The 23,205-nt window shown below is 41.2% G+C and overlaps 1 protein-coding gene across 1 annotated transcript in view; it reads left to right on the top strand.

The window, feature by feature from the left end:
• acvr2ab (activin A receptor type 2Ab) overlaps nt 1–11,636 on the top strand; it is a 71,282-nt gene extending 59,646 nt beyond the window's left edge. Inside the window, exons 7-11 of the mRNA XM_036570014.1 lie at nt 691–836; nt 993–1,107; nt 2,679–2,817; nt 4,194–4,324; nt 5,878–11,636. Of these exons, the coding sequence (XP_036425907.1) occupies nt 691–836; nt 993–1,107; nt 2,679–2,817; nt 4,194–4,324; nt 5,878–6,072 (726 nt within the window). The 3' untranslated portion in view covers nt 6,073–11,636. The remainder of the gene's footprint in view (nt 1–690; nt 837–992; nt 1,108–2,678; nt 2,818–4,193; nt 4,325–5,877) is intronic.
• Nucleotides 11,637–23,205: the final 11,569 nt, after the last annotated feature.

Raw genomic sequence — 23,205 nt, 5'->3', positions numbered from 1 at the left:
GTGAGGAGCTGAACTTTACCCTCCTCTGCTTTTTCTGAAGATGCGCCGGGTCGCCAACAGAGCAGCGCTAGTAGCTGTTAATGAAGCAGTGTTTGTTTTTGTTTTTTTTGTTTTTTGTTTTTTTTTAGTCCCATTTCGTAGGGCAAGATTTCAACCACTACCCCTTGTAACTCAGTTCCAAGGGGTTAGGGTGACACTCGAAAACAAGGGGTAGGGGTAAAAAGAAGAAATGGGATTGGGCCTAATGGTTTTTTTGCATAAATAAGTGTGTAGCGTCTGGCGTATGGCAAGCTGTGATATACACAAAAAGGACAATTCTAACTGTAGCTCATCACTGCTCTCTATAATGAGGTGTTAATGTGTACTGACAGACACACAAGTGCACGCTAACTAAAAAGGCATAAAAGAATACACCCAGAATATGCACAGGAGACTCTGTACACAGAACTGTGTCCCATCACAGATTACTATAATAATGTATAAACATATACTCACACAAATGTGCACTCGCTCATGACATTTTTAGGTCATTCTATTGAACCATTGTTTAGCTTTGGGCACCATATGTTTCTGCCATTCATTACAGGCTCATAAGTGACCCCTGGTGGCCACAGTATTTCACATTATGCTCCAACCTGTGGTTTACGTCACACTTATCCTATGACTGTCTGCATGTGTATGTATTGACAGGGCTCGTTGACTGATTACCTGAAGGCTAATGTGGTGTCCTGGAATGAGCTGTGTCACATAGCGCAGACTTTTGCTCGAGGTTTGGCATATCTGCACGAGGACATCCCTGGACTGAAGGATGGTCATAAGCCCGCCGTTGCCCACAGGTGCTCTCTCATTGGCTGCACACACATTAAACTTGTTTTAACTGATCTTATTGTTTCTGCTATTTTATCTGCCCATCCTTCATTAGCTGTGTATTTCTGTAGTGTAGTCTTGTTAACCTTCTTTTTGCGTATTTGTTGTTTCTCTCTGTCTCGTAGGGATATTAAGAGTAAGAATATACTGCTGAAGAGTAATCTGAGTGCCTGCATTGCTGATTTTGGCCTTGCTCTCAAATTTGAGGCAGGAAAGTCTGCAGGTGACACACACGGACAGGTGAGCTCTGACCCCTACACAAGCAGAGGACTCCTTCTCATACAAGCACAACACACACACACACACACACACACACACATATATATATATATATATATATAGTTTACTTAAGAAGAGCTCTGTCTACATCTTTCTGAAACTCAGCACCCTCAGAGGGCCGCTCCATGCAGAGACGCAGGGAACCATGTGAAGAACATTTCACAACAAGGTCTCAAAACAAACAATGCGTCGATTAGAACCAGTCTCAGTCAAAAAGGTCTTAAAACAAACAACATGGTGATTAGAACCATTAGCAGTCTGGTGGAGGTCTCTAAACAATTGGCGCAGTGATTTAAACCAATCACAGTCAAGGGGAGGTCTCAGAGCAAACCTAGCAGGGATTAGAACCAGTCACAGTCAGAGGAAGGTCTTAAAACAAACAACATTGTAATTAGAACCAATCATAGTCAAGGGGAGGTCTCAAAACAAACAACATGGTGATTAGAACCATTTGCAGTCAGGGGGAGGTCACAGAACAACTGATGCAGTGATTAGAACCAATCACAGTCTGGGAGAGGTCTCAGAACAACTGATTCAGTGATTAGAACCAATCACAGTCTGGGAGAGGTCTCAGAACAACTGGCGTAGTGATTAGAACCAGTCACAGTCCGGGAGAGGTCTCAGAACAGCTGATGCAGTGATTAGAACCAGTCACAGTCCGGGAGAGGTCTCAGAACAACTGATGCAGTGATTAGAACCAGTCACAGTCCGGGAGAGGTCTCAGAACAGCTGATGCAGTGATTAGAACCAGTCACAGTCCGGGAGAGGTCTCAGAACAGCTGATGCAGTGATTAGAACCAGTCACAGTCCGGGAGAGGTCTCAGAACAGCTGATGCAGTGATTAGAACCAGTCACAGTCAGGGGGAGGTCTCAGAACAGTGACTAGAACAAATCGTGGTCATGGAGAAGTCACAAAAGACATTATACTGTGATTGGAGCCAGTCACAGTCAGGGGAGGTCTCAGAACAATCCAAGGTGGTCATTAGGCGTTCTGTTTAGTAGCCAGCACACACTGCACTATATGACTCACACCACCACATCGCTTTGGCCAAAAAGATGACATTTTACCTTAAACGCGTCTTTTTCTTTTGAAGTAGACTGCTGACTTTAGTTTCGCACAAAGTGATGAAGCTAATGTAGCCAACAAGTAATGGAGGTTCATAATCCACCAATTTGAGGCAAGCATTTGATGATTTAGGCAAGCTGTTTGCACCATGCTGATTGGTGGGTATAAGCTTTCAATAATATGAGCTGCATTAGCCTTATAGCTCTGGTGCAAAAACTTCAGACATCAAATAAGGGGGGAAACTGTGAACACTTGATTTAACAGATTGCTTTTAGCTGATTTTTAGAAAAGCTACTGAGGTTTTTCTGAACAACAGCTCCCTTTATTCCTAAAGATCAGGATAAAATTATGCAAAGATTTAGATTTTTGACAAACTGCTTCCTTTAAGGTGTGTGTTTTTGTTCTCAGTGCTGCCTGTTGTTTTTGATGATGTGTATAAAGGTATGTGTGTTTCTGTGTTGTTAAGGTGGGCACTCGGCGCTACATGGCTCCGGAGGTGTTGGAAGGAGCTATAAATTTCCAGCGGGACGCCTTCCTGAGGATCGACATGTACGCTGTGGGGCTCGTGCTGTGGGAACTGGCATCCCGCTGCACTGCTGCTGACGGTAACACACAGACACACAGACACACACACACACACACACACACACACACACACACACACACACACACACACTCTCATTCGCACTCCTGTACTCTCTCTCAAACCATTTATCAGAGAAGTCAGCATTTCTTTATTTAAAAATGCTGCCATTAGATTTAATACAAATAAGTAAACAAATAAACAATATATTTTGATGGGAAGTCTCTTATTCACACTTCCCATCTAACGGCTAGTTTATCTAATCAGTCTTTCATTAATTTAAATCAGGTGTGTGATGGGAATTTACAAATCCATACAATGGCTGGAGTGTAGCGAGAAGTCAGGAACCAAACCTGTGTTCTTCTAACTGAATTCTTCTAACCAAGATTAATAATTAACGTTATTATTAGTAATTAGTAATTAAAAAACTTATTTGAATTTATTGTGATTTAACCCATTAATGATGCCTCTCATTCAAATGCAACTTTTAAATGGAAGGTTCCATTGATGAATTTTGATAAAACCAAAGCCATTTCCAGCTACTGCAATGCTGTGAATTTAGCACTGTCTGAAGCATCACTTATAGGCAAAACACAATATGGTGACAATATCAGTAATTTGGTGGGTTAACAAAGCAGTTTTAAAGTGAAAAGCTGCAGTTCCCTTCGAAAAAAGACATAACATAGCTGAATAAGAGCAAGAGGACAACAATCACAGAAGAGCTGAAATATGAAGCCACTATTGCTCTCACTACATGCCAGTGATTTAAAATTGGAAACTGTGTTTATTCTATTTACATCACAAAACTTTATGTTCAGGTTCATGCAAATCCTGCGTAAACATGATAAAATTCATGTTAATGAACTGTTTAAAGTAATAGATACATTTTGTCTAATCATATAGCAAGAAAATCTTTCTTTAAAGTCAAATAAGGCACATCTGATTCATCGCAAAACAGTACTATTAATTACACAAAACACACAAAATAATGTCATTTCGATTAATTGTTTGAATGTTTTGGCTGCCCAAATTATACCGTCACATAGTGTTTGTATTCGCAAAAATGACCTACTGAGTTAAATAGTTTTAAACTGTGTTCTTGGCTGCCTAAGATGTTTGCACAGTACTGTATATCAGCATACATATGCACTATTTCCACACCCTGTAGTATCAATAGTCCAAGTCCTCAACTCTTAATACAGAATGACTATGAGTGTTGTGAGGATCTGTGAGGGACACTGAAGAGGGGGGGGAAGCTGTGTGTGTGAAATTAGTGCTTACCACACAGAACATGATCCTACTGACCTGCCCTTCACACCCCCAAAGCACACATGCACAGACAGGGCTGACAGAGCTGTGTGTGTGTGTGTGTGTGTGTATGTGTGTGTGTGTTTTTAGGTCCGGTGGATGAATACGCATTGCCATTTGAAGAGGAGGTGGGGCAGCACCCGTCATTAGAGGACATGCAGGAAGTCGTTGTACACAAGAAGCTCAGACCAACTTTGAGAGAGTACTGGCAGAAGCATACGGTGAGACACAGATACACAGACGTGCCCCCCCCCAGAGTAATTTTGGGTCATTTCTTTTAGTCCAGTCATCATGAAATTTACATACAATGTAAAAGGCAACAGGTATTTTCAAATTATGTCATAAACTGAAAAACGTCAAAAATGGAGATACAAGGTTTTCTTCCAACAACGGTGATAGACTCTTGTGTTATAGCTTGTTAAAGCCTAAACCCAAATGGGTTTACTGTTCATGTAGTGGTATTGATAGCAAAACAAAATCTCTATATTTTGAGGTGATAAACCGATTGAAATGGAGGACACCTTTGGAGACGCCTAGCAAATTGAAGGCAAAATGTTTTTAATACAAATAAGTTTTGTTGTCAGTTTGCAAAATTGGAGGAAAACAATATTGCATATGTGCACATATTTGTGACAGTGGGACTTGGGAATAATGCCAGACTCCACATATTTTATCCCCTTGTTGTAATGATGGCACTCATCAGCACTCAAACCTTACAGGTGGTAAAACCACCTTTGGACTATTGGCTGGATAATACTTTCCACATTGAGTGATGCATCTCATGTTCCTCATGACGAAGACGCATTTTATACACACTTGTGGCACTTATCACGTTATAACTAACATTATTCCCTTTATCTGCCCGTCTAGTCAGGCTGTCACATGTCTTGCAGCAACATCGCATCTCTCACTGGGTAGTCAGTTGCAGCCTGAGTTAATGATAGTCCAGGTTGTTGTCCATTGAGAGATGTATGGAAGGAACATTCAGTCTCTTTGGAAACAGTATCCTTTAGCCTGGGTTTAGTCTTCAGCATTGCTTCTGTTTCTTTTAGCACAGCCTGCGGTGTGGCCTCAGTTAACTGCATCAGATCAGTGGTCTGGGGCCTGTTTCATGCATGAGGCCGAAATTCCGACTCAACAACTGATACTGGTAGCATGGGTGACTTTTTACTGACCTCAAGCAGAGTCAGACGCTTGAAGATCTAAGCGCGACTTTAGAAATTCAGATATGAAACAATATTTAGCACCAGAACTTCGGTTGTCAAATGTGGTTCATATTAAAAGTGAAGTGGCTGCTGTTAACTTACAGAAACAGTCGTACTTAATCTTGCATCTCCAAAAAAGTACCTGCAAACCTTGTACATATATATATATATATATATATATATATATATATATATATATATATATATATGAACATTAGTGTTTATAGACACCAAACGGGATGTTAGATTAAATAAAGTTAGTATTGGTATCAGTACTCAGTTTCAGCAAATACTTGAGGATCAGGTACCGTATCGCAAGGAAAAACATGGTATCAGGGCATCCCTAACAGTGTGGAAAAGAAAACGATCAAATCTTTATTTAGGGGAAAAATAGTCATATACAAATTTCAAAAGAAAGCACCCCCAAAGTTTTGCCAGGCAGAGTACATACATGCAGACATATTCTAAAACAGTACCGACAGAAGCAGAATAGGAGGCAGTGCATTGTAATAGAGTGTAATTCTGTCATTATAACAGTATAACGATGTGTAATCGTCACTGTGTGGCAGGGCCTGGCCATGCTGTCTGAGACTATAGAGGAGTGTTGGGATCACGAGGCGGAGGCGCGGCTCTCCGCCGGCTGTGTGGAGGAACGCATCATCACTATGCAGCGACAGACCAACCTCATCGCCCCTGACGACATCCTCACCGTCGTCACCATGGTGACCAACCTGGACTACCCACCCAAAGAGTCCAGCCTATGATGCAGCTCATCGTCAGCCAATCGGACTCCGGCAACAGGACAACACCGTTGTGTGAGGTGTGAACTGGCGTATATCAGGAGCACCTTCAGCACCAGGTGTGAGACGCTTTACTCATTGTAGACTCCCGTGCACTTCTGGAGAGAAAAAGAAAACACTTGAAAACTGATCAAAAAACTCACACACAAAGGACCTTCACAATGGAGGCTCACGGAAGTCGCCGTTTGCACCACAACTGTTTTTTTCTACAAGCGGAAGACTCGCTGACGTTTATGGTTTCTTTGTTTTCTTTTTCTTTTTAAAGAGTGAAAACTTTTATCACAAGAAAAAAAAACATTGATTTTAGTATAAAAAGGGCATCACTCTTTAAACTATATTTGCTTTTTTTTTTCTTGGCGTGTTTCTATGAATGATTATTGTAATGCCAATAAGAAACCGCTTCTGAATGTCCAGTGTACTACTGCTCAACACACAAACACACACACACACACACACACACACACACACACACACACACACACACAGTAGTCAGATCTACTGAGGAATCATTTCACAGCGCTGCATCAGATCAAGCATAGACCTCCCTGAACCAGGTATACCTCAGTCCGCCATATGCTCCTTTTCAACTCTGTAACGCAGAGCAGAGAGCCGGTCTCGCTGAGAGGCAGCTGGCCCAGCTCGAGCTGAACAGGATCCAGCCAAATACACACAGCCATACTCGCCGGCCTCGGGGAACTTCTGAGTGTTGGAGTTTATAAAATGCATCAGTTTGAACCGTTTGAGTCAAACAGGAGCCAGCAAACATCATTTGAAGAGAGACGAATTGAAATTCATGAAATTCGATCCACCACTCTTTTCAGTAACCTCACAGGAATCCTCTGTCTTTTCAGTGAGGCATGCAGGAGTTCCTGAACTGGTAATATATCGTTGCAGTCATAAAAACACCTGAAAACTTATTTCATTTTTACGTTTTATTTTATGTGCTTTTATTGATTCAACAAGAAAGATGTCACTTTGATGCCTACCATGTCCAGTCTGGGGGCAGCACAGCATCAACAGCAGAGCAGTGGGGAATTAAAAAGCCTTCTCCAAGGCCACAACCAGATATATTCAGTTCTGGAATTTGAACCCACAACCTTCTGGTTGCTGGTTCACCTTTTCTATCACTAGGCTACTAATAGAAATGGTCCACAAAGTGATGTCATTTAAAAAAGGACATTTGTGAGTGTGAAGAACAAAAAGAAAACTATTTAAAAAGTTTAAAGTAGTTCTTCTACAGCACTGTGCAGTATTGGGCCCTTTTGCCACCTTTTTAAGAATGTCCTTGGAATAAAATCTTGTTCCTGCCACGTAGATTAAAGTTAAGAACAAATTTTCTTTCTCCTGTAAAGTTGTAGAAATATGGGGCCGGTTTTGTGGCCATGGATTAAGTTGAGTATTGGGCTAAATTATAATGCCGGTGGTGTTTCACCATTAAAATTCCAATTTCGCCTAGGCTTAGGCTTAATCTGGGTTTGGGAAACTGGCCCATGAGTCCTTACAGGAAAGTCTGTTCACTCAGCGGCTGTCTTGGCAATGTTTCCGGGCAGTTATTTCCACTCATACAAGACCAGGCTCCTGTCTCTATGATTGGAGAGAGATCTATAAACCCCAGACTGACAGTTTCAACGTATTTGAAATCACTGATAAAATCTGACCAAAAATAGCGTAAATAGTTCGTAGCTTTGGCTCAAGTAATCCACAAGAATGTGTTTTTTCAGGTTGTTCTGGCTACTGCATGTGCGCATCCCCTTAACAAGGCTGGACTTTACACACTTAACACCTTCAAAGCGATTGGCTGTTGCCTGGCCCTTTAAAAACTTGCTGTATTAATAATGCCATGTTAGATGTTACACGCTATCCCATTCATTTCTCAACCAGTGAATTGTCTCTTCTAATACAGTGTCTTCATGTGGTTTTGTTATGACTGCAACAATATAAGGTAAAATGTTGTGACAAATTGCCTGAACAGGATGAAATAATAATGACTTTCAAGGCAGTAGATTCAGTGTTCCTTCATTATTCGTTTATTTCAGCTCTGTTTCCTTCAAAGTTTGTTTCCTTCTGGCCTTGTTGATTCAAATCACAACCAAAAATGCATTAATTGAATCAGTACTGTTGTAGCATTTTAGAGAACCGTTCTGACCCCAGCCCTTACACACACACACACACACACACACACACACACACACACACACACACACACACACACACACACACACACACACAAATCGAGTGTTTCTGCCTTTCCATGTCGCTCCACAATATTGGTTTTCTTTCTTCCTCTTCTGTCTGTCGTATTTGAAGCATTTTAGATGTTGTTATTTAGGAACTGAGTGAATGAAGTGGTGCTGTGCCTGTGGAGAGTGAAAAGTGGAATTGTGGGTACAGTCTTTTGGAGAGATCTTCAGTTATTGTGATTGATCATCTGTATTTCTCCCCTTTTAAATAGCAAAGTTTGATTTTCTTATATATTCATTCATTCATACACACAGAGCTCACCGGTATTGTTTTTCCTGAAATCTTCATTTTTTTAATTTGGTAATACACCTCAGGTAACCTCTCTCTCTCTCTCTCTCTCTCTCACTCTCTCACTCTCTCACTCTCTCCATCCTGGTGCCATTGAAACTCTAGCTGCTTTGAGTCTTTACTGCAGGCCGTATATAGCTGCAGTAGTTGTTCTGTCCCTGAGCTCCACTCTCTCCTGGTCTCAGCTCGCCTTTCCTCATCCTCCATTCATCCTCCTTTCTGGAGCTCGCTTCAGTCTTTCATTTCTAGGGCTGTAAATCCCTGATGTCACAGTGATTCAGTTTGATCAAGATTCTTCATGAAACGATTCAGTGATTCAGATTTCACCACAATTTGATTCAGTGTTTGCAGTGCATGCCTCACAATTGGAAAAATAAATCGTTCAGTTCACTTAGAGGAGCACCACTATTTTAAGATTTACGTTTTGCGTTTATCCCAACATAACATTCCTAAACCAGTCAGAGCAAAACCGAAAGTTGCCAATTCCATTGCTTTTTCGCAGGTTACAGGCAGGCCTAGGAAAACAGTAGGAAAGCTGTTAGACGCGGCAGTTGAGAATTAGTAAATTGCTCCACAATATTATTCACCAAAGGTTGTTATGATCAAACTAAGTCCAAATACAGTGTCAGTGTTAAATTCCCCATTTAAATATGCATAGACTTCTAGCTGTATAAATGGTTTTTCACATTATGACACGATACAAAACAAATCATGTGAGAGCACAGCAGAGCTGTTGTCTACTTACAGGTCAAATCTATAGCCTAAGCACAAAAATTTCACATGCATGTTATATAAAACTATAAAATTATTCATTGACAAAATCATGCTTGACATGATGTTCCAAAAACATTTGGGAGTTTGGAGGTAATAAATCATATGGTTTGTGGGCTACATTGAATAAAAAATTAACATTGCTAAACTTCAAAATAACGATTCTGTTCCCCAACAGTTGAAGCCCCAGGGAACCTAACCTCGTTCTTGTGGGCACACAATATACATGTACACAGGATGTCCTATGAATAACATCCCAATGACCAATAAATGGCTGATTGGTATTTTGCCAACATTCTCCTCTTTCGATGTAAACTGGGCAGTCCTAATCTTGGCTAGTGCGTATGTAAACTAGATACCCACCAATCACAAGGCTGATGAGGTTTGTCCAGCCCACACAGTGTTCTCTATGTTCCCCAATCATCTCTTCTCTCTGTTCAAGTTGGAGAAGCTTAGCGGGAGAAAGCTAAACACCAAGCGAAAGCTAAACTAGCAAGCACAACTGAACTGTCAAGAACATCCATTTGTCTGTTTGTTTGGTCAACCGGCCATGCCACAATTCACTGGCCACACATCCAGCAGGAAAGTCAATAAGAACGTTACCTTCTTTAAGACTGAACACAGTGGGGAAAACATGACCTGTACTTTCTCTGTCCCCAAAAAACGTTTTTAATCTAGATTTTTTTTCTGTATCATTTGAGTTCAGCAGCTGACCATTGTCCCAAAATCTTATATAAATTTTTATATATACATATATATATATATATATAAAATATATATCGCTATGTAGAGCCTCTTTCCACTCACGCTTTTGTGTTTAGTTTTGTTTCAGTGCAGGTTGAGCATGTTAGACTCATGGCTGTCAATCATGCATACTCATTAGCATATTAGGCCACGCCCACATAGAGTTTAAATAGGACTGATGGGTGATTTTTCAGCTGTGTTTGATTATATTTCTGCCTTTTTTTCTCCTGACAGATGTTCAGCTGAATTTTAGTATAATACAAACATGTGTTTTACACTTTGTTACCCTGGAACTTCAGAACTGATTTCAGTTGCATTTTGTTTTTAGCAAAATTTTGCTTCCGTTTTCTCCTCAAACCAGTTTGGAGCCCTGTTTAAGTACAATTAGGTATCACACCGAATACCCTAATGCGACTGAGCAAACCATCACACAGACCGTAAAAACAACACCACAGACGTTCTCTTTTAGTTGGATTTCCTTTTTCCAAATAACTAAAAAAACGAGCTCAAACTTTATTGAATATTATTAGAATCATTTATAATCATTTCCACCACTCCAAAATTCAGATTGATGTTTTTTTTTTACACTCTTATTTGTCTCCCTTATCTCACTCTGCCTCTGTTTCCTCTCTCTCTTGCTTTGTTTCTCTCCCTCTCCATATGGAAACACTACATCAGTATTCAGGGATTCAGCACTATGCTTTTGCAGAGGTTACAGTAATTATGCAATCATACCAGGTGCGGCAGCAACTTTCTGTAACTGTAGCATTTTTAAACTCTCAATCGGGCTGCTTTGGTTATTGTTATTTATTTTCAGACGTACCTGAAGGGGGACAGGTGCCAACTCTTCAAAACATATGCTAAAATCACACGTACGCATACGACTGCTTCTCAAAGGACAACAGACACATGAACACTCAACTACACTGAACCAGACTAAAACACATGTTGCTCTTCACGGAGGGGTTTCACGGAGAAAGAGGGGCTGGAAAGAAGCGTTGACGTTACTGCGGCGTGCGTGTATGTGCTTCTGTAACCTGTTGGAGGAGCAACAGGAGCGTTTGGAGGTTATTGTGCTGTGAAACACACACTAGGCAGGATGGTGTCCTTGCGTTCGTAAGCCAACAGATTTGTCAGCGGGCAAATAAGCTACTGGTGTACAGAGGGACAGACATACACATTAAACGAGCCTGCTAATGTTTCCTTTTTAACGAATGGCCCCATCTGCGAGCATCCGGCCTCACGGACCTGCACATAATTGTAAATACAGTGTGAATGTTGTATGTAGATTATCAATATAGCATGAGGTGGGTTTTATTTTGAAAAAGGAAAAAAAAAAAACAAAGAAGAAAAAAAGAAAGTCATTTTTAAAGGAAATATTCCATAGTAAGATGTTACTGTTTATTTTATATAACTAGATCTGGAATGTATTAATTTATGTCAAGCCCCAAAACAAAGTCACTTAAAGCCCTGGTTGTGATTCAGGGTGTTCTGTTTTCCCGTTTTTTGTTTTTATTTTGTTGTTTGTATGTACGTTTGTGTTTTTCTTTTTCTCGGATCATCAGAAGGCGCCTGCCTTTCTTTACCTCGGAAACAGAACGCATGGACACCCTGGATGGCCGCTGCGCTGGGAGGGTGTGAACACACTGGCTACGAGCAAAAATGCTCCTTGCTCACTTCGTAGTGCCCTACAAAGGGTATATAAAGTCACTAGATACTTTATTAGGCACACCTACATCTACACTCGTACACTTGACGTATAGGTGCACCTTTCAGCTCTGCAGTTACAGACTGTAGTTCCACCTCTTTCTCTGCATAATTTGACCTCTTTACTGTGTTGCCCAATGGTCAGGACCCCCACAAGTCCACCACAGAGCAGGTATTATTTGGGTGCTGGATCATTCTCAGTGCAGCAGCACTGGTATTTTAGTAAGTGTTGTGCTGGTACACTTACTGCACTTACTGTCCACTTTATTAGAAACACCTGCCTTGTCGTTCGGCCTTGTAGATGTGAAGATGTTTATACACACACTAGTCGTCTACAGGTAGGTGCAGAAGTTTGAACATCCCTGGTCAAATGACATGGTTTGTTGAATTTCTAACTGAAAGTAAGGTAACGTCATCTACAGCGGTCCTTAGGGCCCCCAAATGGTCCAAATTTTTGCCCCTAACTTGCCACACATCAAAAAATCAGGGACCGCTTTGAGAAACACTGCTCTACAGAGAACGCACTTCTGCAAGTAAGCAGGAACTGAGCATTAAAATGCACTGAACTTAACATAATGGGGGAAAAACACATAAAAGGTGGCCTGTGCAAAAGTTATGGCACATTATATATATCGCTGTTGTCAGAAGAAAACCTTGGTAACTTTACAGGAGAAGGAAAAAACACACTTTGCTTTCAATGTAAATCAGTGGAACCAGAATATGTTCCAAGTCATTTTGGGTCATTTCTTTTAGTCCATTCATCATGAAATTTACATACAATGTAAAGGGCAACAGGTATTTTCAAAATTATGTCAAAAACTGAAAAACAACAAAAATGGAGAAACAAGGTTTTTTTCAGACAGCAGCAATATATATATATATATATATATATATATATATACATTTCTCAAATGTTTGCTTGGACTTCCAAACTCCACAAATAAATAGAAATTGTGCTCTTAAATTTGCAGAGATTGGGCAGATTTTACGTATGTTCTCTTATTTTCACTTCAAAATCATGTAATTTCACAGGGGGTGTTCAGACTTTTGCATAGGAATTCATTGTCCATGACATAATTTATTGCATAAAATTGTAGATTGATTTGTTGCTTGTTGCTAAATCACGTACTTCCACAGGAAACCCTTAACCCAGCGTTAGTCATTCTCTAGTTCTTCAGCAGTGTCCAGTTTCTGGATGTTGGTGTACAGGAGGGCTATTATTATACAACAGTACTACAGTCTGTAACTGTCGATCTACAAGGCACACCTGTATAGAAAGTGGACCTGAAAAAATGGACGAGTGTGGATAAATGGTGGGTGTACCTGTGGCCAGTGAGTGTATATCGTGCACATATATGGATGGTGCGTTACATAGGTGCACTACACGGCCACTGTTTTGGATTCTGCCATTGCCTCAGTGTTCTGCCCATGTGACTCATGTTCACAAGCAGTCTCCGTACTAGAGGGCTGTTCCTGGATCGGTTTCGTGTGGCCCTATACAACAACTCATCTGATCCTAAATCAGTGTTTGTGTTTTAAAGATGCTTTGTGAGTACAGGAGCTGAATGCTAGCATTGGATTAGCCTGCAGTGTTTTATTATTATCACCATCATTATTGTTTCTCCTCTCAAACGCATTACCTCTGTGATGGAGCCGTGTGCACCGTGTCTCCGCTCTGCCGGACCGCTCTCTCTCTCTCTCTCTCTCTCTCTCTCGCCATCATTGTCTCTCACGCTGCAGAGTCTCACCCGCTGATCTGGGAACAGGCCTTGAAGGAGTGCTTGTTAAATACTGTACAGATGATGAATTGTATGCTCTTCCCTTCAATAAAGTGACTGCTCTATCAGACCTGCTGCCTCTGGCCTGTTCATGCTGACAGTCTCCCCTCTTTAGAGTGGACGGCTGAGGACCGTTTCATCGCTGTGACGTTTAAACCTCATGCCAGTTTCTTACAGCTTGTGTGTAACACCATTTGGTGTTAAAGGGCAGTTGCCTTTACATTGTGTGAGCATTTCATGATAAATGGACCAAATGAAATATTCCAAAATCACCTGGAATTCATTTGTTACACAGACGTACATTCAGCCATTCGGAAGATACAAGGTGTGTTTTGATAATAACCAGGTTTCAATCAAGCTGATGAATCAACTTCCAATGAACAAGTGAAATGCTGCAGAAAATATGCAAATAAAGGTGTTTCCATCATCTCGGCACAGGTCAACAGAACTGTGGCACACCCATTAAAAACATCAAGTATGAGCCAAGTTTACAGAGAATAACTTAAATACTGAGCAACGTCGCCTTTAATTTTATGGCTATATATTACATAATAAGAGCACGGAGAAAGAACACAGTAGCTGAGTGGTCCAGGAAATGTCCATTTAATGTTCTTCGCCAGTCCACTAGAACCTGCTGCCTTCTGTTATGATTCATAGCAAAAGTGGAAACATTTTAGGGGTCGTATGACTTTATTGAACTAGAACTGTATTTACATTCTATTCACATTTATTGCACCTGTTTGTATCTAAACTCATTGTCCATTTTATTAGCTCCACTTATCACATGTGCGCATTGTAGTTCCCTTTTACCCTGTTCTTCAGTGGTCAGGACCACTACAGAGCAGGTACTATTTGGGTGGTGGATCATTCTCAGCACTGCAGTGACACTAATGTGGTGGTGGTGTGTTAATGTGTGTTGCACTGAGCTGAGTGGATCAGACAGTTTTTAAACCATTCAGTGTCACTGCTGGACTGAGAATAGTCCACCAACCAAAAATATCCAGCCAACAGTGTCCTGTGGGCAGCGTCCTGCGACCCCTGATGAAGGACTAGAGGATGACCAACACAAACTGCAGCAGCAGATGAGCTGTCGTCTCTGACTTTACATCTACAAGGTGGACCGACAAGGTAGGAGTGTTCAAGAGTGGACAGTGAGTGGACACAGTGTTTAAAAATGATGGTTTTCCATGATGTAGGCCCTGTAACCTTCCTCATAATCATCTCTCTCCCAGCCCATATAAACTATCAGTCTCTCTCTCTCTCTCTCTCCCAGCCCATATAAACTATCAGTCTCTCTCTCTCTCTCTCTCTCTCTCTCATTTATTACCTTTTATACACTTATTCCAGCAAAACATCTGATCCACCTAATATTCTGTCCTAATATTAAAGTGAATGACTGGCTGTCGACAGCTAAGAGTTCTAATGTTTGGCCTGGGGGCCTTTATGCAGAACGAGCATCAGGACACAGCAGCTGATCCGACACCCCACCCCCTATTTCTTTCCAGTTGACCTTTGCCCTTGCTCATATGGATACTGCATTATTTATCAGATGCTGTTAAGCGCTGCCGACTGCCGTCTCAGAGCCGGAGAAGCTGTGCTGATGTTGCTCTGACTCAGGTGTGCACTGGACGGTGGGCTGCTGAGTTAATGAATTTAATTAATGAAACAGATGTCTCTATGCAAAGCATGCAAATTAAAATTAATCACGCAAATTACTGCTGTTGATGTCTGTGGCGTATTGTGAGAGCTGTCAAGCATATTTTAAAGCCCCAGCCGGGAACCGGAGCTGAAAAGGCGCCGCATCTGCTTTCTGGATTAGATTAATGTTTAATAATAAAGCGTAATAAAGGTACATGTAAGCATGTTGGGAGGCGCTGACGATGTAGAGAAACCAAGAGCAAAAGCCAGCGTTCCACACGGGTTCCTGACCGAGCCTTGAACAAGATGCTCATCAACAAACTGTCCGTTTCCATCTGTGTCCAAGTCTTAATGATAATATTACTGAACTGATATTGAGTTTAAAAAAAATTCTTAGATCCAAATAAAAGATGTATTATGGAACATAATATACAGTCATGCGCAGATGTTTGCATATTTGCATTTTGTTAATTTTCTAAATCATCCTCTAAAGCATGTCAGGCTCCAGTCCTCGTGGGCCGAAACACTGCAGACTTCAGTTCACTGCCTCATTAAACACACCTGATTCAGCTCTTTAGCAAAGCAAAGCCTTCATGAACTGAATTCAGAGCGTTAGATGAGGATAAACGCTAATCTCTGTCCCCAGTTTGACATGCCTGAGTACACATTTTAAAGGGGAATTCCACTGATTTTTCAAAATTTCAGATAACTAAATGATTGAGATGTTAAACAAAGGCCCAATCCTATTTCACCCTTCACCACTACCACTTAGCCCTAGCCCTCCGTTTTGCACATTCAAGCCTAGGGGCAGGGTGTCCTGATTTTTGTTGAGATAGGTTAGTGTTAGGGCTACATGGCCCTGCAAAGGGAGGTTTTTCAAAGGCACATTCCAAACAGAGTGTTATGAGAAAAAAAGAAAAACTGGCAAGATGGCTGTGCGAGTGACCAAAGACACCCACAAATGGGAGAATTTTCTCCGTTAAAAATTACAATAACCACTGTATGGTCTTAGTTTAACGTCGTTTCAATGTATAATGGCCCTTTTCTTCATAATAGGCATAATAAATCACAAGTAGTTTGTTGATATCTCGGTTGCCAGCTAGCTAAATTTCCTGGTCCACCATTTAAGGTGGAACAAAAAATTCGAACAAGAAGTTGCCGAATATCTGACTTCAGCTTCCTATCACTGAAGAATCAGGGGTAGGAAATGGTAGATAATTGTCGCATCCCCTCTTTGAAGGCATATGATTCCCGAAATGTGACTAAAGCCCAGCAGTGAGGTTGCTTAACTCAGTTCCAAGGGGCAAAGTGACACTCGAAAACAAGGAGTAGGGGGTTAAAATAAGAAATAGGATTGGACCGTTGGGTCATTCAGAGTGGTTTGATGTAAAATGCTCTGTTCTAGAGAAACTTACAGAGGCAGAATCGTTCACAGTGGTGTTGATAGGAACCAGACATCTGAAGCGTTTAATGTAGGGTTCTGGCATTGTTTGGTGATTTTCCTACTCGTACACACCTGATTCAGCTCAGCACTTAATTGCCAGGTTTAGTGTGTTTACAGCAGGAAAATGATCAAAATAAGGCAAAATAGTTCCCAAAGGAAACTTTTATTCTTCACATTTACCACTAATTTACCATCATCATTACATTCAAACACTCAGAAGGCTTGTGTAAGTGTGTGGTTTCAGATAGTAACTAAAATGGCTATAGACACTGTGACCCCTGGTGACCACTTTAAAGAAATCAGAGTCTGTAAGCTTCTCTACAGTGAACCATCTCACATCAAACCACTCTGAATGACTTTGTTCACGTCGTAATGATTGAAACATGCAATAAAAAAAAAAACCACTGCTGTGTCTGATCCACTCAGACCAGCCCAACACACACTAACACCCCACCACCAACACGTCAGTGTTACTGCAGTGCTGAGAATGATCCACCACCCAAATAGTACCTGCTCCGTGAGGGTCCATGGGGGTCCTGACCACTGAAGAACAGGGTAAAAGGGGGCTAACAAAGTATGCAGAGAAACAGATGGACTACAGTCTGTAACTGTAGAACTACAAAGTGCACCTATATAGTAAGTGGAGCTGATAAAATAGACAATGAGCGTAGAAACAAGCAGGTGGTCATAATGTTATGCCTGATCTGTGTATTATTAAACTGCCTTTAAGCTATAATGCAGTTTCTCTATTATCTGCAGTTTTTAGATACTGTATTATTTATGTATTGCTTATTTTACTTATTTCACTGTTTTCCTCCCTATTGAGGTAGTTCTGGTTCCTCAGTGTGACCCTTCAAAGAACAACAAAAATACGTTTGAACTAGAACAATTGTGGTCTGCTGTTTTGAACGAATGATCTGAAGACCACCTGATGTTCCTGAAAACATCTCAGAGCTCTGAAATCAATCTCCACGATTAAAAATATCCTCATCCAGCCTTATCAACACTGTAGTATGCCTGTCAGTCACCAGGTCTTATTTCATGTAGAACACCAAAGCAAAGCATGACAGCATGATCACTCCAGCAGCACACACACACACACACACACACACACACACACAGTAAGGAGGACTGTGTGAAGGATTTGGGCTAGGCAGGGTGTGTAGAAGCTGAGCTCAGAGAGATGATGCAATACAAACAGGAGCAGGAGAAACAGTTACAGCGCTACTGAGCATGCTCAGACCTGCACTCGGCTTCAGAGCCTCACACAAATCAGTGCTAGACGTTAACCAGTGCGCTGCATCACATGCTCCTAATGTGGTTGCAGTGGGCATCACTTTAGAGTGGACGTTCATAATTCCTGTGCTCAGGAACTCCAACTTCATCATGTCAGCGTCACTGCTGAGCTGAGAATGATATACCATTAAAGTAATACCCACAGTCCCTTGTGGGGGGCTTATAAACTGTGCTGCAAATCAGTGACCGTGAACCTGCGAAGTGCATGATAGGTGTAAGTGTATTTTATTTATATGTATGTTTATACATACGAAATGTGCAAAAGTCAGAGACTACACTTCATTTATTTAATCTCCATTCAAAATGGACTAAACAGTCCAGAGAGGCCATGAGCTGTTGCTGTAATTTTCTGGATTGCTATCTTAAGGAGTTAATTAACTTGTTATCTTGAGATAACAAGATAATTAACTCGATATCTCAAAATAACTAGCCAGAAAATTATAACTACCTTACGGCCTCTTTGGACTTCCAGAAAGAAGCCTCAGCCACTAAATATAATATGAAATATTTCGGTATTTAATGTTTCCACCCTTCATCTTTTTTACAGTTTCCACTCTTTTCGGCAGACCTGCTTTCAGTTTTTCAAAGAAATCTGCAGGGATGTTTTTCCACACCTCCAAAGTTCTGTCTCAGAAGTTAGTTGCATTTTCAGAAGATATATTCCAGGAGATGTTTTTAGGAGACTAAATATGATAATCCACTTATATAAGGAAGGAGATGAGTGACAAAATGAAAGTGTCCAAAACTGGAGTTCAAAAAAGTTTAAGAGCTAAAGATCTAGAGAAAATTAGCAAGACCTGGTCAACACCAAAACTGTCCCCAAACAGCACTTAAAGCTTTCATCTTTGAGCGAGAAGAGAAAATCAAGCTGCTTCAGATCTGAAAACATCCACAGGTGTTTCTGTCCATCCTTCCACTGTGACAAGACAACTCAACACTATGGGTCTGAAAGGATGTGTAGCGGTCAGGAAGCCTTTACTCAGAGCTGTAATTGAAGCTTTTGACCACCCTAGAGTCCAGACCTCAACATCCCTGAATGTGTTTGGGATTACTTGGATTGTGAGAAGCAGAAAATGCAACCGACTGAACTTTGGAGGTGGGAAAAATATCCCTGCAGATTCCTTTGGAAAACTAAAAGCAAGACGAAAAGAATGGAAGCTGAAATTAAGGTAAACACACACAAACCTGATGTTAATTAGATGTAGAGCCTTATTAAAAATGAAAATGTTGTACTTAATGTTAGTGATTTTGACTGTACATTAAATAAATGAAGGATGAAGTTTCCACAGTTGCACAGTACTGCATGTTCACCCTTTTTCTTTGGCCCAAATGCACCGGCAGATGACGTCTTTCCTCCGATCTGCATCTAAAAGAAGACCTGAGAAATGGAGGGTGACTCCAAACTTGAATATTTCGATCTAAACCTTCTCTCTTTCCCCTCTCGGGGACCATGAATGCACTACAATAACACCACAAACGCTTCAGTGAATCAAGCATGTGCTGTGTTAGTGCTGGATTATAACCTTACATGTTGTTTGTTGTTTATTTTTGTGCCTCCTGTGAGGCCGCAGCGTTCTGAGGGGACACGCTGTCAGCAGGAATCACATCAGGAGCTGCGTTACCTATGAGGAAAAAAGGCTGAGAGACAGGCTGAGAGAGGGTCACCGAGTTCTTCAGCATCATGGATTTGGCATTTCAACATCTCTTCACATCTCGTCTGTCTTCTCTTTCTCTTGTATCACCCGCTCTGCATGACCCTCCACTGACAAACAGTTATTTATAAGCTGCTACGTCTAGTACAGACAGAACAAACTGTGAGCATATCCTAAATAACATTTACACTGAGTAATGCATAGCGAGATATATGTAAGCTTGGCGTAGCACTATAAACATAGATTCCACAAGCTCATAGATACGTCTGCTGATGTGTTTATGTGTCGCAGCTTTGGCTCTGCTGATGAAGAGTGTCAGCTCAGGCAGGTATATAGAAAGATGAGGTTTCTTTCAGGCATGCAGACCAGACTGTGGGATATGTGAACTGCGGTATATGTAGAAGCACTGAGCTGGATTGGGTTCATAGAGAAAACATCTGAAGCATCGCGCTTAGGCTCAGTCCTGTTTCACCCCGCGCCCCTACCACTTAGCCCTTAACCCTCCGTTTTGCACGTTCACGCCTAAGGGTAGGGTGTCCTGATTCTTGTTGAGATAGAGGGGTAGGGTGAAGTGTTAGGATTACATGGCCCTCCAAACTGAGGTTTTTAAGAAACACACTCTGAACAAAAGGATGTCTCGGTAGCGAGCTGGCTAAATTTCCCGTTCCACCTTATATAGTGCAGCAGTTACATTCTGATGCCTCAGAACAGGAAAATTCGAACAAGAAGCTAATAAATATCTGACTTCAGCTTCATATGACTAAAGAATTAGGGGTGGGCGATAATGAACAATTCCACACCCCCCCTCTTTGAAGGCATATGATGCCCTAAATGTAACTAAAGCCCAGCAGTGAGGAGCTGAACTTTACCCTCCTCTGCTATCCCTGAAGACGGGCTGGGTCGCCTACAGAGCAGCGCTAGTAGCTGTTAATGAAGTAATGCTCTTCTTATTTGAGGGTCCCATTTTGTAGGGAAGATTTTAACCACTACGCCTTTGTAACTCAGTTCCAAGGGGCAAAGTGACACTCGAAAATAGGGGTAGGAGTAGAAATAAGAAACGGGATTGGGCCTTAGTCATCTTAGAGCAGGGGTCTCGAACTCAAATTACCTGGGGGCTAAGTCTCTCGGGGATCTCATAATGAGAATGTGAGGGGACAACCACTGGAACATTTGGGCTAAATATAGGTAGGAGCATACACTTATTTACTGAGTGTAAAATTTCAAAGCCAACCCAGTGCCAGCGTTGCCAGATTGGAGGGTTTCCCGCCAAACTGGGCAGCTTTTGGTTGGATTTAGCAGGTGGGCTGGTTTGGCATTGTTTTGGTGGATTACAAAAACATTAAAAATTAATAAACTGCATTACTAAATAATACAGCTGAAATTTGAACAGGCCTAATTTCTTCCCATGTCAAACCAGTCATGAAAAGTTCGTTCACTCCTGTTAAGAGGAGGCCGTTGCCAGCACAGCACAGATTGTCCAATTCACGGCATTCCGGACTGTTCATAGTTCTGCTGTTGTTGGAAATTGTAAAGTTTTAGCCTAAACTCCCCATCACTCAGTGTGATGCTAGCCAACTTAGATGTTTGTTAGCTGGTGGAACCGAAATGGCAGTTAGTGCTCTCCTCCAAGCATGTTGAGCTGTCCAATGACGTTGCATTGGCGGCAGTTTGCTTTACATGTCTCAGAGGAAGTTTGTGCCAACTCTCACCCTCCCAGCTTGGTAGCATTGTGTGATGGGGAGGCCTGGCTACAGGCGGGCACTGGACATGACTAAATTGGGGGAAATATGGTTGTTTGAGACACTGCCTAACCAAAACTGTGAGCTCTATCTAGGTTTTCTCCTTCCGGGAGATGTTAGTCCCACCTGGCTCACCTAATCAAGTTTATCAGTAACTTCTGGGCCATATCTCACCAGGAAAAATGGTCTGAAAGCACCTGGTATGACTAAGGAAAACCTTAAGGGCCAAGAAATAACTTCACCTCCAAAAGCCAGGTGGTTTTTCATTGTCAATCCAGGCAGTGGAACTACATTTGTTGAAAACAGCCAAACTCAAAAACGCACTCTCAAAGTAAGAAAACAAGGCAGCGAGGAGGAACATTTGTTCTTTAGCTTAGCTTCCTTTATTGACTTTGCCATATAAATCCATTATCCATCATCTTGATGTACTTTAATTAATTTGTTCTTCTTTCAAACTTTGTGCGTTCATTTAATTTGTTAGGTTCACAGGCACACTCCTTCGTTTTACACCTTTTTCTGATACCTCCCCCTCCACACACCCTTTTACACAAATCTGGGAAAGTGAGAAATAACAACAGCTGTGCACAGTATTGCTTGGCTGGCTGAGGTGTACACACAATTTAAGGCCTTTTAAAGGAATACTGCAGCGTTTTTCAACCAAATCTGTATGACATGTTGACCTGAAACATACTTTGAGCAGAAGTTATTAGGCTGTTGCTGAATTATGTCAGTAAACATGGACTTCTGTAGAACTAATACATTACCAGCAAAGTCCAGGCTCCTCATGATGGACATCAAAAAAACCTTAGCGAAACCAACTAGAACTGGAACTTCTTTTTTTTCTTTTATTGCTCCAGCGTTCAAACGTTGACCTCATGAGAACAGAGACATTCTCTCATGTCGTTCTCATCCTTAGACCTGTATTGTTCGTGCCTTATAGTCACTGGTTTGAAGGTTCATCACATATTTTAAACATCTATACAGAGAATTCAGCAACTGCCCATTAAATTCCATTATAAGTGAGTTTCAGGTCATTAGGTTTTCTGGTACTTTCTAAGTACAAGGAAACATGCTGCAATTACTGTCTATCAGATTTAACAATATTCTACAGATGCAGCAGATCGAGATTAGGTCAAAAACACTGGAATATTCCTTTAGATGAGTTTAATGAAACCTAATCACTGAGTGCTACTAAACAGGTGTTACTGCATCGAGCTGCTGAAACAGGCTTTAACTTCAGAAAAATCTCAGTTAACCACAGGTATTTCAGTTGAATGATAAATCTGCACAAAATACAAAATAGATACTTATTTCTCCACTGGCAAAATTACTCAGATGCAGACATCAGACATCTGTAGTGGTGACATCATCCTCTATTTGGTGTCTTGTCCATGTTAAGAATTCCAGATCAGGTTTTAGAAAAATGAATGCCGTTTTTTGAAAATCACGAATATCGCATCCTGTGGTAAACTAAAATGGTCAAAGCTGATACGTTTCCCATCCTACAATTGTCGCTGGATCCTCTGAATTACGAGAAGCCAAAATATGATTATTGCTACATGCATGCTAACACTAGTGCGAACCTCACCAAAATACCCCACACAAACCAGCAGGTTTTAGGCTCCAGTTTGAGTAGCTGGTTTTGGTATATAACAGTGCTGAAGTTCTGCAGATCTCTGAACATTTCTGCATCATTCATTAAGATGCAAACAAAGTGCTTAGATGCAAAATGGTTCACTGTAGAGAAATTTACAGATTCTAATTTCTTTATTGGTGGTGGCAGAAATCCAGTGGTCGCA

This window comes from Colossoma macropomum, unplaced genomic scaffold (genome assembly GCF_904425465.1).
Source record: "Colossoma macropomum unplaced genomic scaffold, Colossoma_macropomum, whole genome shotgun sequence".
Classification (NCBI taxonomy): Eukaryota; Metazoa; Chordata; class Actinopteri; order Characiformes; family Serrasalmidae; genus Colossoma; species Colossoma macropomum.
This window is presented reverse-complemented; position numbering and strand designations above follow the sequence as displayed.